The sequence below is a fragment of the Podarcis erhardii genome (assembly GCF_964252035.2).
Source record: "Podarcis erhardii genome assembly, chromosome: 6".
NCBI classification, from domain to species: domain Eukaryota; kingdom Metazoa; phylum Chordata; class Lepidosauria; order Squamata; family Lacertidae; genus Podarcis; species Podarcis erhardii.
In genome coordinates, this window is record NC_138510.1 from 64,249,200 (window position 1) to 64,274,633 (window position 25,434).

Here is a 25,434-nt window from a genome sequence, read left to right on the forward strand (position 1 = left end):
CTCTTCACAAGCGTGGAAAAATCGGAGAGCTTGAAATGAAAAAAAGCTGATGACAAACACTCACCGAAGGAAGCTGCTGTTAATAAATGGGAAGAGGCGGGAGGACGTCAACAACGGGGAGAAGGAATGTGATTCAATAGCACACCCAAGGGGCAGAACCAAATTGACTCACAAAGTATTATGAAGATCCAGCAAGGGGCAAAAATTTTCATCAGAAGCAATTGTAGACGGTGCTGCATGAATGGGAGAATTAGACTTGGAGATATACAGAGTAGAAGAATCAAAACTGCATCTTTGATTCCTTGCACATCTTTCTGCAGAAAAGGCAAGACAGCTAAGCTCCAGCGCATGCAGTTGGATGAGTATGCAGATGAGAACTGTTTCACACCAATTAGTCATATCTCCCAGCCCACAATAAGGTCTGAGGCAGGAGGGAGGAGGAAGTGCTCAGACAGTCTATGGAGGGGTGACACTTGCTGCTGTGATGTGAGCACAGCAGAGACGGTGACAGCAATGGCTTGTGCTAATCTGCACCTTGATAGGCCTGCACAGCTATCAACCACAGCAAACTTCAAGCATACAGTACAACTACCAAGATGGACCTAGGTGAAAGGTTAAAGTTATTGTGACTTTTTTTTGTATTGGATCAGATTGTTATTACATGTGTGATCTTTGCTGTCTTACTTTGTTGTTTCTTCAGCTTGTAAACTGCCTTGTGTATAGTAATACAGAAAGGCGGTATACAAATGAAAAGCGAAATGAAAAATGAAAGGAATGAAAAGTTCGAGTCTGTGGCTCTGTGCATAGGCTTCGTCGAGATTTCACTGGCTGCTACATGAGACCCTGGCGTCTTGGATGATTAGATTAGAAGAAAACATGAGGCTATCAGAATAATGAAATGTTAAGGAATGCAGAGAAGACAATAGTCACTGCCCCTAAAAAATAAAAAGTGGAATCACTTTTATTGAACAGTTTTGGAAAACAAGCACTGGGATGTGTGAGGCTGTACATCAGGACTCTGCACAGTTCCTCCTAATCTGGACCTCTGATCTAGGGCCTTGGATCAGTTTGGGGGACACCCGACTGGAATCCAGCCCCAAAATGAAGGAAGGCACTTGTAAAGAAGCACCCTGCAGCTGGCAGGATTGAATACTCTGCACACCAGCTGGTGAGGAGAGGATGTTTCAGTCCTGCTGAGATGTGCTTCCACAGCAGACTCCCTGCAGGGTAAGGGGCTGGGGCTGCCTGTCTCCTCCTCTTCCTACCCCATGCGTGACAGCTCTAGATTGTGCTGAGCAGCCAGACCTAGGGCAAAACAAGGATCTTTTCAACTGATTTGGGCAAAGCATAGAGGTCCTGAAATTAGCCCTGTTTGGGCTTTGGCGATAACTTAGGTGAATAATTTCTGAAGAAGCAAGAATTCTTGCTACACTTCTTCCCCAGATATATTAATCCAAAGCCAGCATCTTACATTGGTTCACCTATGTAAGTAATGGGATTGATATAAAAGATGGGAAAGTCCATCCTGCTGATGAATAGAAGAGGTTTAAAAGCGTCCTTTCTCATGCTCTCTCTGCTTGCTGTTCCTCCAGCTCTGCTTCACATGCTTCCACGCAGCTGAAGGCCACAGGATGCTGGCCCACAGCCCTGGATGGGTAACTTTGAACTTTATTCCAAAATGCTAATAAGCTGGGGAACTTAGAAATTCTGTTTCACCAACTCAATCGGCTGGAGGAAGTTAGAAGGATGCCAAATCATCAATTAGCATAGGAAGTAACAAACGCTGAGTGCTTTGTCAAGGCAACTGCGTCGCTATTCTTATGCCAGCTTCAAACTATATTTTCTATTGATGTATTACATTGCTTTGCATTTTTTCATATTCACAGCCAAGTGGCTATTTAAAGCTCTGTGCCAGACCAAGAAATAAACAAGTAACCAAGAACCGAACGACATGCAACGTTAGTTACATGCAAGCCACAAATATTTTGAAGTTGTGAGAACTCAATCCAGAACATGCTCTTTTTAGCATGCATTGGGGGCCATGCTAAATATCATCGCCTCTTTACTGCTTTTTGCCCCTAAAAGTGTTGTTTGCTACAAACAGCACACAGGGAGGTGTTTGTAGACTACTGGCCCATCTAGGTCTGTACTGTCTACACTCCAGGGTTTCAGAGTGGAATCCCCATAATTCTGCACATTCTCCAGTCATTATGCAGTGTTTACATAACATTTCCATCAAACGGGTGTAAGCCTCTCATTCCATAAGCCCAGCATGATTATCTTTATTGAGGAAACTTCATGGGTGCCATTGATTGTCTTGATTTTGCATGCCAGACAATTGCAATACCTTAACACCGAAATGCACATTCTCCCTAGTGGCACGAATTCCTCAAAATACAAAGTTCTTCTGGAATATACACTGACTGGGGTCGATAGGACCTGGGGTCTTCTCAATATCTGGAGGACAGCAATTTGCGGAAAGCTGGTATGTATAAAGTAAAATGAAGCAGACACCTCTTTTCACCTAGGTTGCAGTAGCCTGGGCTGGTAATAGTAAATATTCTGAATCTTGGAAATGCATTTTGAATTTCTAAGGGCAAAGTGGTAATTGGCATGCTGAAGGGAGATGTAGAAATAATTGCTTGATAATGCCTGAAAAGACATTCTCTGTATAGAGCAGTTGCAGAGTGACAGCGGAAGGTCTCCAAGCAACATTGCTGAGTGCATTCCAAGAACAATCGGCCATTATTTTAAAAAAGCATGCTCTCAGGGCTGGCTCAGCTCTCAAATCAAGCATTTAAAATGTTTTCCAGCTTCTCCACAGCCTTGCTCTGTGGCACTGCTACCAGATGCACCCCCCAAGCATGGCACAGCTAAGAAGAGCCCCGTTGAATCAGGCCAGCCTATCCAGCAACCAGTTTCACACAGCGGCTAGCAAGGGAGCCTTAAGGTGAGCTCTGTGTCATGGAGAAAATTCCAGATGTATTCAGCATCCCTCACCATCCCCTGTTTTGTATTCCAACAGTCTCATTTCTGCCTGACACTTTATTTATTTATTTAGGGTTTGTGTTTTTTATATATATATTAAAAAAGAGGATTAAGTTGATAGGTCATTTGCTCCTTCATACACACACACACACACACACACACACACACACAAACACACACTGGCTACTGGTCAACCCCATTGGTCCTCATCTCATCTACAGCAGAGTCCAGTGAATGAGAGGAAGAAGATGAAGAGGAAGACTAAGAGCCTTATTCAATTTTGCTTATACACGTAATGGTCAGTAACATAATGCCTGCCTGTGTTGTGAGTTAACCTGTATGTGCTGCCAACCTCTGGCCCGGCATTTACTCTCAGTTTCTCTCTCTTTTTTCCCCAGTCTTAAAGTCAGCGCTCCACATTTCCACACCAGTTTGTGATTTAAAAACAAACAAACAGCCACAAGCATTCATGAAAATTCAGCAACATTTTAATCAAATGTCTCTTAATATACATGTTCTTGTTTTTAATTTTGCCTAATATACCCATTTTTGGAAGCAAAAATTATATGATCCATTTTTATATGCTGTTTTATCTAGCGAATGCATTGTTATAAGTACCCCATCCTGTCTTTCAAATGCACACTTTGCATAAATCAGGGCAGAAAAGTAATTACCTGATGCCAATCAGTCATGAAACCATGTTATATTTTTGGAGTTTTTTCTTGTTTTAAAAAAGTTTATGTGCTTTTAAAAAATATAATATGGACCATTAAGCCTCTCCCAAGAAGATCTTTTGCAGGCGTATATATCATTTGTTTCAGTCAAAACTATTTTTCATTTTGCCATTTCTGAATACATTTCGTATAATATACTGCACAAAGATATGAGTGGGAAAGATCCATAGCCTATGTGTACCAATGATGCATGGAAACTATTAAGCCCTCTCAGGAGTGAACAGAAATATCATCAGTATCCTTCAGTGTGAGAAATTGGATTTACTTTACTCCCTAGGTAGCACTGGGCGCGACGTCTACGAGGCAGCTGCATCCTGATACGGTGCATGGGGATAGGTGTAGTAATTCATTCAACATCATGTTCGTAAGATGGAATCTGTTACTTGAAAACACCACGCTCTAGACTGTCAAACTAAAGGCAGGTGGCGGGGATAAGAAATCATATCACACCTAGCGCTTAGGGATCAGGTCTGCCGGGAACCTTTAGTGTTGTCTCCAACTAAGTTTCCAACTCAGAATAGACCCATCGAAATAAATGTCCCTAACTTGGTCCTGTTTATAATTTCAGTAGGTCTACTCTTGGGTAGGACTAGCATTGGATAAAACCCACCCTTAGCTGCCCAGTAGGTCCTACACCTTACTTCTAAGTGGGTGGGATTTAGGCTGTTCCTGTTCAGCAGGCAGAAAGCATTCTTGCACACCTAGAGGGACATGACTTTCTTGTTACACTTGACATATTACAACAGTGATTCCTTGTACTGAGAACAGATTGTAGAAGTGAGCCCTTAATGAGCGCCGGAACAAAGTGATACTGGGCATTCAAGCATGCCCAGTCCTTGGGCTAGCAGTGCTGGGTGAATCTTCAAGGATCATCTTGTCCAGGCCTTTGTATGTCAAATTACTCTAGACAGGTTTCCAAGGCCCAGGTTTCAAGACAGCTCTGGCCTTCTTCAAACTAACTGTTTTATAGGAGATGCAGGCAAATGCTGCCCACTGCTCTGGCATCTTGGGGCTCATCCACCCTTCCGACTTCTAGGCACGGGTCTGAGACGTTCTTCTTTCGTCCCGCTGCTTTTCCTGGGAAAACCTGCTGTTGACTGCTGAATTGGAACAAATGTCCACCAGGTTTTCTGCAGATGGACATTTGTTTCAATTTAGCAGTAAACCTCAGGCAAAGTGGCAGGACAAAAAACAACAACTCCAGGACCTGGGAAGCCATGGAACAAACAGAAGAAATTATGGGACAAAAGGAAATGTCCCCAATTTAATATCCAGCCGATCTTTCTCTCCTCCTTTGACTTCCATTTGACCTCCCCCCCAATGGACATGGCATCCTTTTGGCCTGCTTGTTATGTGCTCGCTAGTCAGTTGTGCCAAATGCAGTTTTGGGTGGCTGGGTTACAAACCTGTCTCCTCTTCACATTACCAGCACTAGTTCCGGTACTGTTAGTCTGTTGATCTAAATGCAGATTAAAACATAAATCGGTTTAAATTATGAGAGTTAAAGAAAGAGGCAGAGAGGGAAGGTGTTTTAACCAACAACAACTTTTCAAGGTTTCAGCCCAAAGGTGTTCTTACACGATTCCCCTGATTTCACTAAGGATTTTGCTCCATGTTTAGGTTCCCAAAACATGTGCCACACCACTCCAAACAGTTCCCAACTCTCAGAAGCATCACTGGGGGCATGTATGTGATAGAGACCTGCAGGAGGAAGGTAGGTCTGTTACCATAGGGTAGTTTTGTGTGATTTTTGGTTGCAATTCCTTGCATTGTATATTATTTGTGGTTTTTTGTGTGCAATGCTTTAGGCATGGCTCACCACGGAAAAGGAACAAGCTAAGTTCTTTGGCCACATGAAAGTGCTATACAAATGCTTCTTTCCCCTATTATCATCCTCACCATCATTATATAATAATGTAGCCAATTTTGCACAGGCGAAAAGCATTTGGCTCTTTCCCTGCCAGCCTGTTTGTATGCCCTTTCAAATCAGGCAAAGTTGTGCAGGGAGAATAAAATTGAAGCACGCACAAAGACCATTAGAATCACTGAAGAGACCTGTCCCCCTGTTTTCCCTATCCAATCTATTTTTTAAAATTCTGTGTGTGAGGATAGCTGATCTTTCCCCCCTTTAAGAGCTGCATCTCCTTGCTGCAAAGTTGCCCTTTTAAGGAGGATTTCATTGACTGCTCTCTAATTTGTATTTTTATGGTTTTATTGCACATGGTAGTTGTGCAGTTTCAGTGAATCGCTGCTGAACCTGGATCAATGGAAGCTGCAGTGCTAATCGATGTCTCAAAGCAAATACCTTTTTGAAGCAGAACAATTCCACGCAAGCCTTGTTTACTACTCCCAAGAAGGTTAATCATTCTGCAGGGATTCAGCTCATCAATCCCCCTTCTGAAGCAAACTGACCCCTGCAGACATCAGCAAAGCACTCATTGAAATAAATCTCTGCAATCCCTGAGCCTGATTCTGTCCTCCTCGCTTACCCAGTGATCCTAAATACATCTGATGGAAGGCCGTCTCATTGATTCCAATGGATTTTTACCTGCAAGTAAGTGTGCTAAGGAGCACATCTTTAGTCTGTGTTTTCAAAGACATAACTCTATTGTCTTCATTACAAAACACCTGACCTTCACATAATGCAGACCACATGTCAAAAGTAATTTGATTCAATAAAAGATCCCAGTGACGGATGAGTTATTTACTGGCTTTATTCTCTTGAATGTATTTTCTGGTGACTTCAGGGTACTTTTTTCGGCAATGCTTGCTCTGCCTTTGACTTGCCCTGAGAAAAGAGATGCATGAAGGTTTATGAAAGTTTGATGCCGGAAATTTACTCTTCCCTTCCCTTGAAATATTATGAATTTAATCAAATGTTGCCTGTAGGTTGTTTATTGTACTTTTGTTACAGTGCCCTGCATCCGGCAAGTTAAACTTTATAGGAATATTGCCAAGGGTAAAGACTGATGGCTTTATAATACGTTTTTAAGTTATCATGCCCGTGTTGGATTTTGTGCTGTATCTTCTGCATATTTACTGCAGGAGTTAAGACTGCATCCTAAAACTCTCTCTAGAATAAGAAGGGACCACACATCTCTAGCCAGCAAGTAGATGGTGACTTGGAAAAGCAGGTAAAGGATGGCATGCCAAGGCTCCATTACCAACCCCCTCCCCAAAGTGGGATGCCACAAAGTCCCATGGATTTACGATGTCAACTGGGATAGGACATAGCACATTCCTCAAAAGGCTGGATGTGGTCTGAGGTCTAGAAACTGCCAATCCTTGTCATTCATGCTGCCACAATCCACAGATATCATTTTCCTGTGCCATAAGGGAAACAAAAAATATTTGTAGTACTAGAATTCTTCTATTGCTTTCCTGTGGAACTGCCAGATTTGCAAGTGCCATATACTATTTATTACACACATGCAAGAAACTGAGGGTTTAGTGCATCAGACCTTTTCTGTGTTGTTCATTGAATCCCATTTTATGCCTGCTTCCTGAAACACTTTTATTTAGGCAAGTCTACCCAGACATGTAATTTTATTATGTGCATTTGTTGTTTAAAACTAATGATTAAACTATGTTTTGATCATTTCATTATGTCTACTTGTTTTCAAAGTCTCTTGATTTTATCGGCATTTTCTCACGAGTATTTTATGCAAACTGCTGACAAGGGTTTTGTTATTTCTTAAGTAGGCTATACATGCTGTCCATAAATAAAAATCGTGACAGTTCTAGTGCTATTGCTGCATCCCTGCAGGCCTGAACTGTGCTGCTCTTGGTAGACTTCTTGTTGAGTGAGAGATTTGGAGAGATGTTGGGAAATTAACAGATCCCGCTCTCTCCCTCCCTCCCCCCTCTCTTAAACAAATTTTATTGGTTTTTAAACTAAAATAACCATTAAACACGTATGCAGTTGTACAGCTAATGGCGTTTGCTTTATCCATTGTCTCTAGACGTACACTTACACATTCAACATTTCTTTCTCTCTCTTGAGGTGGTAGACGATTTTGTCTACCTGGGCTCCACCATAACCAGCAAGCTCTCCATCAACAGTGAACTGGACAAGAGTATTGGCATGGCAGCTAAGCAATGGCTCGCCTCTCCAGAAGGGTATGGGAGAATGTGATGCTAATGACCAATGCAAACATGAAAGTCTACCAGGCCAGTGTGTTGAGAACACTACTTTATGGTAGTGAGACATGGACAATTTACACTCACCAGGAGCGACGCCCCTGGTTGCCTTCCACATGCTCTGCGTCAGGAAGATTTTGGGCATCACATGGCAGGACAGAGTCTCAAATAAAGATATGTGCTTTCCCAAGCCAACATTCCCAGTGTGTTTGCACTTCTGTCTCAGTGATGTCTGCGCTGGCTTGGTCTCTACAGCCAAAACAGGCACTGTAACTCTCCAATGGTTTGACTTTGCCCCCTAAGGTGCCCTCTTCCATTGTTTCCTGAGACAGACAGGTGCCAACCATAATGCTTGTGATATAAAAAGCGTTTTATGCCTATTTCACTTAATAGATTGGAGAGGCCTACACAGAGCTCTTTTCAAGAACTCTAGGATTTATATAAGAGTGAGAACTCTTTAAATCCCATGATTAAATGGGCACAAGACGTTGGACATAACATTATGATGGCTGACTGGGAACAGTTATGGACCACAGGCATGAAATTTACGGCATGTAATGCCTTAAGAGAGAATTTAATGAAAATGATTAACAGGTGGTACATGACACCAGTCAAGCTTGCAAAAATTTACCATTTGCCCGAAAATAAATGTTGGAAATGTAATGAGACTGAAGGTACATTCTTTCACCTTTGGTGGACATGCCCAAGGATTAAGACATTCTGGGAGATGATCTATAATGAAATGATAAAGGTATTTAAATATACCTTCCTGAAGAAACCAGAGGCCTTTCTCCTGGGCATGGTCGGCCAATTGGTGCCAAAGAAGGATAGAACTTTCTTTATGTATGCTACAACAGCAGCAAGAATACTTATTGCAAAGTACTGGAAGACACAAGATCTACCCACTTGGGAAGAATGGCAGATGAAGGTGATGGACTACATGGAACTGGCGGAAATGACTGGCAGAATCCGAGACCAGGGAGAAGAGTCGGTGGAAGAAGATTGGAAGAAATTTAAAGCTTATTTACAGAAACATTGTAAAATTAAGGAATGTTAGAAGGAGGCTGGAATGAAGTTATGTGGCTTTAGCAGAAATGTTATAAAGGACTAAGTAAAAATAGACTGTTAATGGATGAAAAGAGGGAAGTTAAAGTTACATTATATTAAGATAAATTATAGGATAAAAATTGGGAAAGATGGAAAGGATTTGCTGAAATAGCTAACCGAACTAGAATACAAAAAAGGGAGGTGTGAGGAGGTCAAGGAAACAAGCAAAAGAAAGATAAGTTATGGGAAGGTTTGTTGTGTTTTTTAATTGTCTCTATTTGTTGTTGTTGTTTTTTTCTTATTGTGATGTGTTGTCTAGTTTTTGCTTAACTTGGTGTTTTCTTTTTTTCTTTTTGTAACCTTTAAAATCTTAATAAATATTATTTTTTTTTAAAAAAAGAGAACTCTTTAAATCCACCATCATGAAACTTAAGTTCTGAACTTCAGCTCCATCACTACTTGTAGGTGAAATAATGAGAAGAACAAAAAGTTCCTGCTTGAGAGAGGGCATGCAGAAGAATCACCAGAAGCTACAGTGGAGTTTTCAAAAGGATATCAGAATGCTTACTTATTTATTTAATTTCACCTATGTATTTCAATCTCACCTATGTTCCCAAAGTAGATCATGCCAGCAATGCTAGAATCCGGATCCAGAATTGATGGATGTGCAAGGTTGTGTCCACATTTGATTTTGATTTTTTTTTAAAATCTTGTGGGGGATCAGAGTTCATCTTTGCATAAATGTGGTGGTGAAATAGCCAAGTAATAGACATGAACATGTGACTAACAACCACCCATGTCTTTGCAAGGGAATAACTAGGTCACCAGTAGGGAACCTCGGCACTTTCCCTTATCTGGGAAGTATGACTGAAAGAACAGCCTCAAAGGGATTCCTTTTCTGCCACAGACTGATGTGAGGTTCGACCCAAGCAGCTCAGCCGCCCTCAGGCTAGTCACCCAGATTGTTGCCCCCATGAATTACTCTAATTAGTCTGACCAAATGAAGATGGACTTTCCTGTCCTGCCCCCCAGTAGGTTTTGGTGACTGCTGATAAGTTTTGTTTATATGTGAAATTACATTCTTATTTACATTGCCTGCATTTTGAGCTAGCAGCACTTTCTCTCACACTATGGCAAAAAAAGAAGAGTGGGGGAAGCACTTCTGGGACAGAAGCAGAGGCCTATGAGCAAGCTGCTGGTGTTCGTATGTCTGGCTGGGCTCCATCATTTTCCTTGCTGTGAATCACAGCCCTAAATTATTCTGCTACTCAATACACATCTTTAAAGGTGACTGGGAAATAGTGAATAAAGACCTTTCTTCGCAGTAAAGCAACCTTCCAAAATTCTGCAAATGGCTATGTGCTTACATTAAATTTATAGTAAAGAGCGCTACTTAATATGTTCAGACATATTAAACTCTAAACTCCACTCCCTTATAATAGGTATGCTTATCCTGGAAGGAGTGTTTGCACATAGTAAACATTATTTTGGAAATGCACTAAATCAGCACATTGGCTTCAATTATCACCCCATTATCTGCTCTGTATAGGCTGCTCAAGCCTGACCTGCTCATGGACTAATGTGGCTATCTCTTCCAATGATGGAGATTGCCTATTCTTGCAGGGGGTGGCAGAAATCAGAACAATCCACCACCTTTACAAAACCACCAAAAACTTCTCTAGACAAGCGTTATACTGACATGTTCATTTTTCTCATGTTGCCAGAAAATATCCCCTGCAGCCTGGGGAGCATGCAGTTGCTAGTCCTGATACATTCTTGAGAGATTCTGTAGGCTGGGTGGTATGGCTCTCAGTTGTCTCCCTGGTCACTGGTTCCCCACAAAAGGATGCTTTCAACGATGAAGAGGACAACTTCTTTCCCACCAAAAAGATAACCTGCAAGTGAGAAGTTGGGGCTTCAAGGATGAACAAAGGTGTATCTGCTCATTACTCCATTGCCTCTGAAAGATACTATGTAAGGGGAATTGGGCTCTGAGAACGTTTGTCTTCAGAGCACAAAATCACCTCCACTCACTCATCTCCTCCCCCCATGAATTCTTTGAAGATCTAGGAGGGCTGGTTCACACATGGACTGGGTAACTAAGTTATATACAGAGTGGGTCACAAGAGTGCACTTTGAACATGTTTGCTGTCCCTTAGCATACATAGGGACTTCAATGTAAAGCCACGCCTATGCAAAGAGGGTCTACTGGCTCTGTATCCTTGTCTTTTTTTCATTGCAGGTGGATTGTACATATCCACTTAAGCATTGCACAGATATTACCCTGAACCATAACAATTTTCATTGCCAAGAAGAGGCAATGTCTGGGCTAGCTTCATGCTAGACTAAGGTCAGGGATTTGGATAACCAAAAGGATTGGCTCAGAGTTCAGAAGCACAAGTTTCAGGACCATGGCCAGCAATCTGGCAGCTAAGAACAGATTGGGTTGTATATCCATTATTGCTTAAAGGAGACGTATTGAAATTAATGGACATGACTACAATTTAGCTGGATACAGCTCATTGTCTCAGCACCAGATTCATAGTCTGGCCTGGAGGATTAAGACTGAAGCCCCCGCCCCCACCTCTGACTGCTGCAACAGGCCAGTGTCCTTTGGTGCAGGTGTTGGTAACTTCTAGGTGGCAGGGTTTGGAGCTGTAGGGACATTGCGGATGGAAGCTCTGCAAGACTCTCAGAGGAATTGATAGCTCATTCTTCTGTGTCCCTAGGAAATGGTACACCCTCAGGACCTGAGAGGTTGAATGTGAAATCTTTCGCAGTTGGTATTGGGTCCATCTCCTCCTCGGAGTTAGACAGATCAGCTAGATTCAACTAAACAGTGGAACAAGAAGGAGCCAGCATGGACTTCACAAGTGCAACAGGGGCGCCCACAACTCCTCCCTCCCACACCTACCCAAATAGGCTCTATGTGGTTGGAAGAACCTCCAGAATTGCTTGCAGAAGTAGACTGTTCTGTTTGGCAAGCAGAAATGCTTGTGCTGATGGAACAATCACAGTGGTGCAATGTTGAATGCCTTCCTTAGAGACTGAAGGCTCGTGACACATAGATCCCTTTTCACACAAGCTTCTATGCATTAGTGCAGGTAGATGCCTGAGCTTTTTCTGAAATCTTGTCATGTATATATGCCAGTCCACACACCACGGCCAAGTGCAATTGAGCTCTCATGTGCATATACATAGTTGGTTCAATCTGCCTAGTTGGATAATCAGTGGATTGTACCTTGGCTTCTGCCAATAGACTAAATAAAGTCTAAGAGTTCAATACGAAAGTCAAATGCTTGCTTTTAGGCTACCTTCCTGCCTCGAATTAAAACCTTTCCACATCATGTTGCATAATGTAGCCTGTGATTTTCAGAATATTAAGTATCGCAGTTGCCTAATCATACCAGATTAATGAAGTTACCAAGATTCATTTAGAAAGCAATGGAGAATGTCTAATTTTAATTAGGAGTTTTGATTACTGAGGTTAATGGAACCTCCCCCCACCCCTGCAAAAAAATCATTTGTTTCCAGAAGTATATATTTACTATAATGAAATCACAGTATCTAGATATTATCCCAGTTTGTGCTTAACAAGAGCGCAGCAAAATGAAGATGAAAACAGGCACCACGATCCTATAAGGGGATGGAGATAATCCACAGCAGAGCAACCACCACATCTAGCGCCCTTCCAGCTTGACATAACAGAAAGTGGAGTGGTGGCCTCTATCCCCCAACCCTTTTCTCTCTCTTCCATTGACTATAGTGAGACAGAATTTATTATTTGAGCTCCAGGGCTGGGATAGCTCTGATTCCATGGGGTGGGTGTGTTAAGGAAAGCAATGTGACCCGGGCGGGGTCACTATCATGCCATGGACAAGTTAGGAAAAATTATGGAGAAAACAGTGAACGCTAAGCAGCAATTCTGCATTATTGTATATCATGCATATGGATTGCTAATGAGGGATCGGTTGGCTCCCTAGGGTTTCTGTGATCATATTGGGCTTTAGATGCTGGCTTTACCTATTGATTTTCTATTTTGTTTGTATGTTTTGTATTTGTTCTCCGCGTTATTAACCCTAATAAAATACATATCTGAAAAGGAAAGAAAAGGAAAGGAAAGGAAAGAAAAGACAAGAAAAGGCTTTTCAATAGATCTCCTCTCTACACTTCATTTAATGCAGGGATCATTAGGAGACCCTCTCCTGCTAATTTTAATGTGCAGGCAGGTTGATATTAGAGGGAATGGGTTTTTTTTTCCTTTATAGGAGGCTAAACAACCTGATCAAAAGGAAGAAGACTGCAATATGGCACAAGAGGGAAATTATGCTTAAAAGAGGTCTTTTCAGTTATTTCAGAGTGAATGCTAGGCAATCAGTCATCTTAATAGGGGTTAAAATGACCTGAAAATTCAAAGGCATGGCTGTAATGGATAAAGTTTTGCCAGGAATTCAGCAAGTTACTTTGAGCAGTGGATCTGTCCCTAAGTTACCCTCAAGACACTCTTTGGAAGTGAAATAGTCTTAGGAGAAAACCGGTGAGGGATTTCTGTTCACCATCCTAGAAAATGCATAACTAAGGAAGGCAGAGAAACGTTTCCTGAAGTGTTGGAGGTTGTTCAACCCAACTTGTAAGAGAGCTCTTTTCATCCCAGTGCATTCTTTATGTTGTTCGATGACTATCCCCATCACCCCTGGCTTGGGATGGCCTGGCCTGGCCTGGCCAACAACATCTGGCAGACACCAAGCTGGGGATGGCTGCTGTAGGGATTACACATTTCCCTCTCAAACTCACAGTTCATATTCAAGAACTGCTTATTTGTAGGCCTCCCCTGGCATTCTGGCCCATACAAACCGATGTAGAGCACATAATCTATTCAGAGGCAGTTAAGAAGTTAACAAGAATGGGGAGAGTGCATCAGGGTTGTAGAATGTGGAAGTTAATGTCTTTATTGCTTCAGGATAAAGAGTTTGCAGTAAAGCACGGGGAAGATTCGGAAGAATTTACCCCCTAAATAGGTTATAAGTCAAGAGCAAATAGTATAACAGAGCTGAAAGCAGGAGAAAGCAGCAATATATTTTTTTTCTACTAAAGGGATAATCCTCAATAAATAAACATGTTGGAAAAGGAGCACAAACAAAATAAATCTGAGGAACTCAAAATACTTCTTGAAATGTTGGTGGGGAATTAAATTCCCTAGACTAGTCTTTCCCAACCAGGTGCCCTCCAGCACAACTATGCTAGCTGGGCCTGATGGGAACTGCAGTCCAAATCAGGCAGAGGGACCATGTTGGGGGAGGCTGCAGTAGACTTAGGCCGGATAAGCTTTGGACAAATGGATTGGCCAGTAGAATGCAATATAACACACACACACACACACACACACACACACACACACACACACACCAGTTAAAAATATGGAAGATAATAGGGCTAGAGTGAGGATGTAATTATAGGAGAATTTTCTAACTAGCAGTGATTCATCAGGAAACACCATAGGGTCATATTGGATAGCTAAGTGGAAACATAAACTCAGCAGTGTCTGAGCTAGACATTATTAGGAAAAAGATTTAAACAAAAAATGGCAAGTATCAAAACACCTTTATATAAATGAGTGTGATCAAATTTAGCATAGTTCTGCTTACAGTTGTGGTCACCTCCTCTGAACAAGAATATCATAGAAATGCTGGAAGGGGGGGGGGAAAGGCCTGCAGTAATTTAGATTAGATTAAGATGTGTAGTCTCAAGCTTTTCATTCATTCATTTTTTCTCTAAAATGCTTCTAGACAATTTAACGAAGAAAGAAAAGGTAAAAGAAAACGAAAACCAACAATTCCAGTTCAATACACTTAAATAGAAGTCACCAATGTAAATAAAAAACAGGCAGATAACAATACTTTAAAACGCCTGGGTAAATAAACGAGTTTTGATTTTGATTCTTGTAGTGGTGAAGGAGTCGTATTTTGTAGATGTTCAGAGACCTTCCTTTCCAGAACATCCAGCACTGAGCCTTGGGAACAAATAAAAGGTTCTGAAGCTCAGTCCTGAGTTATTCAGGCCCCACCTCCTCTATCAGCAAACTCTGAAGCAAAGATATCTTTTGCAGGCTCCAGCAGAAACACCAGCACTGAAAATATACAAAGCAGAAATGAAGCCAGAAGGGGCAGCGGAAGATCCACATCTCACCACATCAGAGAATTGGCCTCATGCGCTGATCATCTTTAAGCAGCCCATGGGTCTGCCCTGATATGAACAGCTTTGTACATCTGCCAGTGGGATGGTTTTAATATTTGAAGTATGAAGTATTTTATTTTATTTTTGGAAGATGTCCACTGTTAATTTTTAAAACAGGTGTCTTGGCCCTTGCAAAAGCTTGGTTCAGTAAAATTATGTGAAGGCCTGAAATCTAATCTCTCTACACAGTGCAAGGACAGGAAGTTTCAGAGAAATGGCAGCTTCATTGGTGCCCGGAATCCTCCCCACCCCTGACCCTCTCACATTATCACACTTCATAAAAGAGACTTGGTCATATTGAATGTACATTGGGAAGTTATATTTATTTTTAAGCCACAGCTACACAATTGTGTGGTTGGTTTATTCTCCTCGTGGCACATTTCTGCTTTCCCTCGTCATTATTAGCTGTGCAGTGAAGTGGCTGAAAGTGAAACACAGATGTAAAAGCAGAATATTTGTATGTTTGCCAATGGATCCTGAAGACCCAGTCCAAAAATTCATCATCATCATCTTGGGGCACCTCCAGTTGATCTGTTTCTTCAGCATCCATCCTGATTTGCTTGAACAAAGCTTATACAGAGGTTAGATAACTTCCAGTTTTAGCATTTTGTTGTGATTGGTTGCAGGGCAATTGTATGGCAATTCATTCATCCCAATTTGCTTGTTTATATGTCTTCCCTTTAATTATTTGCTTATCCAATCATCTCATTGGATAACCCCCATCTTGTTCCTATGCGCAAAATATCCGGGTTTCTTTTTAAGTGGATTTGTTTGCTAGAGTGACAGAGCACTTTAATCCACTTGAGTTGCACAAACCTTAATAGCTGGTTATGCATTGGAATCTCTTGCCCAGCATAGTGACAGTCTGGAGGCACCCTTGGATAGAAGCCCCATTGAGTTCAATAACACTTCTCCCCCCAAAAAGTATGTATCTTTTATGAGTGTAGCCTAGATGCTCAAGATGGTGCCCTATAAATTAAGACAAGCTGTTAATACTATCACATGTCCATTCTAATTAAATCCAGTTAACCCCCCCTCCAAGTAATTATAAATGTGTCTAGAATATAAGCAACGGCCCATTGTCTATGGATAGCTCAGTCGGTAAAGCGTGAGACTCAAACTCAGGGTCATGGGTTTGAGCTCCACGATAGGTGAAAGATTCTTGCATTGAAGGGGGTTGGACCAGATGTTCCTCATGCTCCCTTCCAACTCTACAATTCTATGATTCTACAAGACATGATGGCTAGCACTCCAGCATAGAGGAAAGGTACTTCAAATTCACATGTAGAATATTAATTAGTTTTTTTAAAATATTCTCAAGGTGTGCTTCCAGATGACCTGTTTATTAAGCATTTGTCCTGATTTGTTTGCACAAACCTTGCACAGAGGTTATGTGTTGTCTACTGTTTATTCATTCTGATCTGATTGCGCAGGTTTTATAGGACATCCCATCAATTTGTTGTTATCCCATCATTTCCCATCATTTTCCTCAGCACAAAAGTCCAGTTGTTGTTTTTTAAATGCATTTGTTACATAAGTAAAGGTAAAGGGACCCCTGACCATTAGGTCCAGTCGTGTCCGACTCTGGGGTTGCGGCGCTCATCTCGCTTTATTGACCGAGGGAGCCGGTGTACAGCTTCCGGGTCATGTGGCCAGCATGACGAAGCCCCTTCTGGCAAACCAGAGCAGTGCACGGAAACGCCGTTTACCTTCCCTTCGGAGCAGTACCTATTCATCTACTTGCACTTTGACGTGCCTTCGAACTGCTAGGTTGGCAGGAGCAGGGACCGAACAACGGGAGCTCACGCCGTTGCGGGGATTCAAACTGCCGACCTTCTGATTGGCAAGTCCTAGGCTCTGTGGTTTAACCCACAGCACCACCCGCGTCCCTCTCTTGTTACATACAAACACTTTAATCCACTTCAGTTGCACACACCAAAATTTGCTGGTTAACTTCCTGCAAAATATGTAGTGTTGTTTTGGAGGGAGCCAAGCAGCTCTTGATCTATCAGTCATCCAGATGGTCATGATTAATCTCTATAGTGTACAACCAGGAGTATAGGAAGCGCTTGGGGAAAGGGCAGGTTCCCTCCCTCCTTATGGGCGAGTCTGAGAAATCAGCCATGAATAGGCTCTGGGTCCTCTTTGCTTGCAGTGTGGATTGGCTAGAAACTCTTTCAATCCTTTTCGTGCATTGAGTGCAACACAGAAAGTGTTTAGTGCTCTTAAACATCCCTGGAACATGCCTCTGAAAGATGGGATTCTTTATTGAATATAGCAATTGTATCCTTTCATTAACTGTTTATATCAACTGGCTTTATTTTCATTGATAGTTGCATGAAATGTCAGTGACTTTCTGAAGGCGCTCAGATCATCGTATGGCTGAATCAGGTGAAAATGATTTGATAGGGAAAGTTTGCCTCTCTTTTTTTGGCGAATGTGTCCATCTTTTGCTTTAAACGCTTAGGGATATTTTCAGCTCCTTGCCAGCTCAAAGGATGCTGCCCTAGATAAACTCAAACAAGCAGATGTAGCATGCTGACATGATTATCTGTACTCTGCTGCTACATTCTTGAAGCCAACTTTGGCTCTCTTATACAATTTTCTGTGAGGAAGTTCATGGCATTGTCAAAAGACAAGCTGAACGTAAAGTTTAGGTGTTGTTCAAAAAACACTAGCTACAATGAAGGCACTTTTGATAAGAGCAATTGCACTCCACTCTCCACTGCCCCCCTCTCCACTGCTGCTGGTGTGTATAGGTGGCACTTTGCTATAGCTGACTTATGCCTGTTATTATTATTTTGTCCATTTTTCCTTTTCTTCTGAAATATGTGTGCTTCTGCATAGCTTCTGCTACAGACGGCTGGTTTGCCAAGGAGGTGGTGACAATGTCTCCTACATATTACAACCCCTTTTCAATTGTTCTCCACTGCTGACTCACAGACAAGTCCGGGGAACTTGCAATTTTCATCTCGGAAGCACTTGTTAGCACTTTTTTTTTTAAGGTATTCAGTTGCAGAGCTGATTTTAATGTATTTCTTTTTATCAGTTTGAGGGATAAGATCCACAGCCAGGTCGAGAAACTAGCACTCCCTTTGTTACCTGTCTTTTTGCAGGTGTTGCTGAACTACCTCTCCCATCCCATCATCCTTGGCCATTGGCTACGATAGCTAAGGTTGATGGGAGTTGTAGTTCAGTAACATCTGGAGGGCCAAGGATTCCTCACACATTATGAGAACGTCCTCAATGAACTATATCCCATACTAACTAGTGAACTTTGTAGATAATCTAAGATATTTCACCCCCAGGATCGGGGCTATATTCATACACACACACACACACACACACACATACACACACACATGCAGATGTGGGTTTTATACTGTTGCCTTTTTTCTTTCCTGCTGTGCCCCCAAGTATTTGATAACAAAGCTTCATGGCACAGCTCTTGTAATCTGACATTCTGCAGGGTGGCATCAGAGATTGAATTCTCATTGGGGTCCAGATTTATCTTCAGCAGCCTTAGTATAAACATTTACGTATGTTAACTCACCCACTCTGCAAAAGCCATTTTTAATTCTTGCCCATGCTTTTAATTATTATTATTACTAATTCTTTTAAAACGATGTTTAATTCCTGCCTTTTCTGCAATGTGTTGTTACCGGAAAAATCTGAGGGCTCCCTTGGACAAAAAGTAAAGACACCAACCAGAGTAAATTGGAGCAAATCAGCAGCCTGTAGGCTTGGTCTTTATTGAAGAAAGACTGTCGCGACAGGGTGCTCCCCTCACTTGCAGGTGAGAGGAAAGACACAGAAAAATGGTGTGCAAGACCTTATAAAAACTTTTGAAATTCCCATCCCCTAGGTCAAGCCCACCCCCAGAAACATCATGCATACATTACAGAAAGGAGGGGTTGAGGGAGGCATACATTACAGAAAGGAGGGGTTGAGGGAGGAGTTGGTGGTAACCTGAGTGTCTTGTCACCTGGCTGGTTCCTCCTTTCCCCACTCCCCATGAGTCACTTCCAGGAGACAAAGGGGAGTTTGCAGTTTCCTGCCCACTGAGGGAAGATCTGATCAGAGTCCTTTGTTTCAGTACATGCTGAATCCACTCCCATATGCAAGTTCTTTGTGATCTTGATTGTCTTCTGTCTGGGATCATCAGGGTTGGCATAGCCATAACTGGGCAGGGCTCCTGTAGATGTGCTGGGATGGTGAAGGGATTATGGCTGCCCTGTATCAAACCTTCCCCATTTTGTAGTCCTTCCTTCATGGAGTAAAATAAAAATGGAACAGTGCAAATCCGATGTATGGTTGATTTTCTTATGAATTTATAACAGAAGTGTGGCGTATGTAGTGTGTGAGTGTGTGTGAAGTTTGTACAAACAGAATGATTGGGGTGGGGGGGTTCCTGCTACAGTGTGAACAGATTCCAGGACTCATGAGGCTCTGAAGTGTGTGGTTTGTTGCGTAGCTTAATTTTTTTTGGGTATGGACAATACAGTGTCAGCGTTTTGTCAGCTTTCCCATTCTCTCCCTTCACCCCAGGTTCAGGCTTTCTGCTGTGCTTTCAGATTTCAGCGTCTAATATCTCATGATCAGTAACCTTTTTCATTTACTAAGCTTTTGCCACCTCTCAGATGTTTTCTGTTTATGTGTGCTGTACTCTGAAGCAACAAACGATGAAGGCTCAGGTCAAGAGTGTGCCAGTTCAAAATGAAAGCCTTGCTCTGGCAAAAAGTGATAAACAGAACATTTTGCCGAATAGGGTTGTGGACTGAAGCAAAAGGTAATTGCTGTCTATTGACTTTGACACAGGCACCTTGCTACATAGTTTTGAATACTTTTTTTCTTTCAGTAAGCCTACCAGGCACATCTTTTAGTTACCTAAATTTGTTTAACTGACCTTATCTGTGCTGTGATGATAATGATGGCTTGTTCCTTAGTTATTTTGAGGATTTTAGCTGTGTTTCATTTGCCCATTTCTCAGAGAGCTCTTTGATCAAACGGTTTACATAAATCTTCTAAATAAAGTAAATTAATAATGCAAAATAAAATGTTTACATTTCTCTCTCTTTCTCTTTTAGCTGTAATTAGAAATAAACGGTCTTGTCTTGCTTCGCTGCCTCTATCACTCCCTTACAGTGACCAGGGAAAGGGAAGGAAGGAATATCGTTTTCAGACTCCACTACTCTGAACATGAGCAAAGGGATATTGCGTTTCTTAAAGAGTATTTTCAGACTTGTCTCATCCTCCCTCCTGCCCCTGCTCCATTGCCTCATTCAGAACATTGATGCAGATGCTGTATCAAAAGCTTTGCCTTCTTATTCACCATCACAATAGTGTGGTGATTATTTTGGGTTTCTTTTCTTGCTGGGAAAAGAAATGAGCTGCGTTCCTCTCTGCAGTGGAAATCATATCAGCCTCAGTGTGAGGACAGGTTAGCTATTGGTCTGGATAGCTCAGTCGGTTAGAACATGGTGCCGATAACGCCAAGGTTGTAGGTTCAATCACCACACAGGATAGCTGTGTATTCCTGCTTTGCGGGGGGTTGGACTAGAGGATCCTTGGGTACCTTCCAGCTCTGTGATTCTTTGATCTCATCTCTATGTTCTCTACGATTGAGCTGGCCTTGTGTTCCCATGAGCTCATTTTCTCCTTCCTCTTCTAACAACACCTAGGAAAAAGACGAATGAAGTTGAAGTTGAATGTTGGAAGATTCAGCACAAGCGAAAGGACATACTTCTTTACAAAGCACATAATGAAACTATGGAATTTGCTTTCACAGGAGGCTGCAGGAAGGCAGAGTGGTTGGTGCTCAGGTCCTCCTTGTGGACTTCCCATAGGTATTTGGCTGAAAGAACAATATGGTGGACTAGATGAGCCACTGGCCTGATCCAGCAGATTCTTCTTATGTTCTTAAGTGCCTGGGACTTTCTCATGCAAAGCATTCTGTCAGGGACTGTGCTGAGGAATGCTGCACTGAGGAATGGTGGGAGCCACCCCCTCCCCCTTCTCTGAATCTTCTCAGGAGCAGGAGGACAGTATAGATTTGCAACAGTGGTTTGCAGAGGGGCATAGTTCAGAAGGCAGAAGCTGGGAAATACTGGAAGGGGAACAGCTAGGAAAAGAAACACTGGAAGAGACAGGGTTAACAGATCTCCCCAGAAAGTTTCAGAACAGAAAGCACAGAGGGTACAAACTCAGATTACAAGACGTAGGGGTGACATAGATTAATAGGGACAGAGGGGGTATAAGCTTAATTGGGAGCACCGCCATTCTGGGTGGACACTTTCTTTTGTCTTTTGCTGTGTTTATTAAAGAAACTAATTGATAAGAATTCCTTTCGTTTGATCTGCTCATTTACGGCCACGGTGGAGGAAGCTGATTCCCCAAAGCCTGACACATTCATTCAACCACTACACCTATGAATGTACAGACAGAACTGTTAAGTATAATGGTTTAATTCACACAGAAATGAAAAATTGTGTATGTATTAATGAAGTTTTAAATGGGAAACGGCTGGATGTGTGTTGCTAACACTGGGGTTTTTTCTACAGGAGTTTTCTAAAGGACCCTGAGCTTCTTGATGAGTTAATGATTAACTAATTGTTGTTCTCTGGTGGGCTAACAGGTGTGGGTTGTAAACTTTTGTGATTTTGTGAGAAGTATCGTGTTGCAATCTCCATTTTGAAAGGAGTTGCTTTTGAGTCTTTATCTCCCAAACTCAGTGGAGTGTAGGTGCAAAGGGAGTTGTCTCATTTGAAAGCTACAGAGAGAACAATGCATGTAATGGCTTCCCTGAAGGGAGAGCAAACAGCCTGGAGGCTGGAAAGCAGGCTGGATAGAGAGAGACCTTTGCTTATAGGTCTGTTTGGATTATTTCATAAAATGCTGGGCCTGTGCTGGACAGCACAAGATATTGTATAGATATGTTTGATGTTTTAATTCTGTTTTGAAGGAAGTTAAGGAAGTTCTGCCAGTAAAGTTTAAATAATATTTTCTTGGGTCTGGACCAGGGGTCTGCAACCCGCAGCTCCGGAGCCCCATGTGGCTCTTTTACACCTTTGCCGCGGCTCCGGGGCGGATACTAGCGAGGGGAGGAGGCGCATTGTGCACCCCGACACTCCCCACTGTGGCAGGCGCTGTACTGGCTGTGACGTCTCATGGGGGCGGTGCGTGCGTTAGTCCCGACATCACCTTCCTGCCCGCTGTCAGATTGCGGCTCCGGAGATATATTTGTTTTAAATGTTGCAATGGTTTTGTGGCTCCCAGTTTTTTTTCTTCGGAAACGGGTCCAAGTGGCTCTTTTTGTCTTAAAGGTTGCAAACCCCTGGTCTGGACAATGCTTCATTTCCAAAGTCCATTCTTATCCTTCTAGTAGCTTCAAACCACACAATATTTAATATCTGCAACAAGAACTGTTTCACGGAAGTGGGGATCCTGGGCCAATCTGGATTCCTAATTTATTCTTGCATAAACGAATGAAACACAGCAGAGGCAGCGCTAGGCATTAAACTTGGTTCGCTTTCCCCAGCTAAGATTTCAAAGTGTTGTGTGCTAGAAAATTATAAGTGCTGTCACAGATTCCCCAGGTTCCTTCGTCTTCATAGAAACCTAATGAAGACACTGTCAACGCTCTTGAAAAGTAAGGATTCTGATGCAATGCTATTAACTTTGACAAAGACCTTACAAAGCGTGATGTGGAAAAATGAAGTGGGCACATTTCAGGAATTATTATTTTTTTCAGATTTTGCCTGTAGAAAAATATATTAATGAGACACTTTAGCCATAATCATACATTCATTATCTTCACTGAGTGAATGTCTGCTAATGAGACCTAAGTCATTAAAATGAAATAGAGAGTTTGTTGCATTTTCTTGATTCCTTTTCTTTGATTAACCCCTACCTAGTTGTAAGTGAACCATGGAAGGTAACTCAAAAGACCATCTAGTTCAGTCCCAAGCTGACACAGGAAAGCCTTTGCTACAGCCGGGGGTGACAACTTGAATAAAATGGGGGGAGGGAGAGCAGGTATGCCCCACCCCACATAATCCATCATATGATGCAGTGTGCACCCACCATTTGAATGACAATGCCTATTAACTTCGGGAGGGCCTACCCCCTCAAATATTTTATTTGAGGGGACTGAAGCTCACTGGGTAACCTTGGGCCAGTCCCTGTCTCTTAGCCTAGCCTGCCTCCCAGGACTATTCTGAGGGTAAAATAAGGAGAGGGGGAATCATGTATAAAACCACGAGGTCCTTGGAGGAAAGGTGGGATATAAATGTAACATATAAAAGAAATGAATCATACACAAGATAAAAGGGTTTGGATTTGCGTGTCGAGGACCCCCAGGACCCCCCCCCAAATAAAGACACAGTTCACACAACATTTTTGTTTTGGTTTTTGGCATAATTTTGGCCACAACTTTATTGAATTGCTTAGGCATTGGTTAGCGACTATCTATTCCCACTTAGAGGTAGGAACAGAACTGACAACGGCAAGCCTGCAAAAGTCAGTAAGGGTGAACATTTTGGGGGACAGAATAGAGCTGGGCACCAGGCTCTCACCTCTCCCCAAATGCTCCCAGGGGCTCTTGCGTGGCCCTAGCCCCTTGCCAGGGGTTCAGACAAGAGCATGGCGAGCCCCTGGATTCCTTTAATGGAACACCCTTGCAGCAGCAGCATTGGAGGGGCTGGCATAGCCAACCACATCCCCTCCACCAACCAGAATTAACCAATGCCTAACTGAAACCTTATAAGTTGTGATGCTTTGCTACTCGGTAGGCAAAAAACCAAATGGCACCAGCTGATCAGCCAAATGGACAAAATTCCTACCAGGCCACTGCACCAAAGCAGACGACCCCATGAGAGGCATAGCAAGGTCAGCACGAACAAAGCCTAAATATAGGGAGGGTGGGCGGGTGATCCGATGCGCGCAGCGAAAAGAGGAAGCTCAACGCTGCGCACAGGGAATAAATAGCACCCCCATCAATCAAACAATTTTGCAACATTAAATTTTCCCCAGCAACAATTGGAGGTACCCTATCAAATTTGTGGCCATTCATACTAACCTGCCCAGCTACAGGGCAGGGGATGTCATGGTTGCCCCCACCGCATCACGTGCTCTTCATGAAGGAGAACCCGCTTTGCTTGACAAATGGAGCAGGTGGGTCTGTAAAATCTTACTTTTCTGGTTAAAAACTTGAATAAGCTTGTCAAATCTTCTCCAAATGCCCACGTCATATTTTTGCTTTTCTTTTTTTTTTTAAAGGCATGATAAACTAGGGTTGCTTTAAATAATTAAGATGAGCTGCAAATTGCAAAACATTAATCTTCCTTGGCAACGATTATTGAACAAACCAGCAATTAACTTTTCATGTCACGATGTGCTTAGCTGGCATAGCGATAATAACACATTGTGTCTATGTGTCTGTCCACTGACTGTTTGCCCACCCACTGCAGCAAAACGTCTTGTCAAATCTGACAGGCCGCAAATGCGTCACCGGGGGGGGGGGGACGGGACGTTTATAAAATGGTGCAACATGGAGCTGCAACTCAATCGCCTGCAATGGAAATGTGGTAAGTGGGTCCACACATCATTCATTCTGTGTTTTGGGGTCAGGAAGGCAGAAGAGCTGCTTTGTGACATGCTCTTGTGTGAGGGAACACAGGGATGGTCTGGAATAAACACGCATTATGCAATCGTAATAGAAATCAACAAGGGCTTCATATTTTCGCAAGCTGCACATTGGGTATTTGATCTTAGCTGGATGCTTGTAGCAACAAACTGTTGGTCCCTGTACACAACTGCACTGTGCAAGTGTTGAATTTAAAGGAAGCATTCTTTGCCCTGTTCCTGGTTAGTGGTGATTTTCAGGAATTTGCAGGGGTGGAAGAGGGCTAGTTATTTCTTAAGGCCAACGAAAAAGAGGATACAGGTGAACCTACTGTACTGGGCTCAGAGTCAACAAGGGGCCCTTGTTGGTCCTGAGCACACACTCTCTTTTAAAAGCAAATCTCTAGCTGTTATAGGGTAAAAGATGCAGGCAAACGTGCAGGGACTATTTTAACCCATCACTTTGTGAGAAATGAATCTGCTCCCACCTTTTAGCCAACAGGTGAAGAAAATCTAGAGTCACGCCTGCACTCATCCTCTGGGAACTGACGGAATCCTGCCGTCATAGATGGTGCTTAGCATAGCATAGAAAGAAGACACAATGAGGCAGCGAGTATTTTCATAATAATGGAGGGCAGCTCCTTCGAACCTCTCTCCTCCGGTAACTTTT

General features: G+C 42.5%; 1 protein-coding gene across 2 annotated transcripts in view; it reads left to right on the plus strand.

Moving 5' to 3' along the window:
* LOC309344651 (uncharacterized protein) overlaps positions 1 to 13,015 on the plus strand; it is a 39,779-nt gene extending 26,764 nt beyond the window's left edge. Inside the window, exons 2-6 of one of the 2 annotated variants that reach the window (XR_014157809.1) lie at positions 2,814 to 2,950; positions 5,343 to 5,436; positions 5,958 to 6,276; positions 7,726 to 7,841; positions 11,639 to 13,015. Coding sequence is in view for 1 of the 2 variants with exons in the window: in XM_081867282.1 (XP_081723408.1) it covers positions 2,814 to 2,950; positions 5,343 to 5,436; positions 5,950 to 6,006 (288 nt within the window). In the remaining variant the exon portion in view is untranslated. Of the gene's footprint in view, positions 1 to 2,813; positions 2,951 to 5,342; positions 5,437 to 5,949; positions 6,277 to 7,725; positions 7,842 to 11,638 lie in introns of both variants that reach the window. The other variant, XM_081867282.1, reaches the window with a different exon arrangement.
* Positions 13,016 to 25,434: the final 12,419 nt, after the last annotated feature.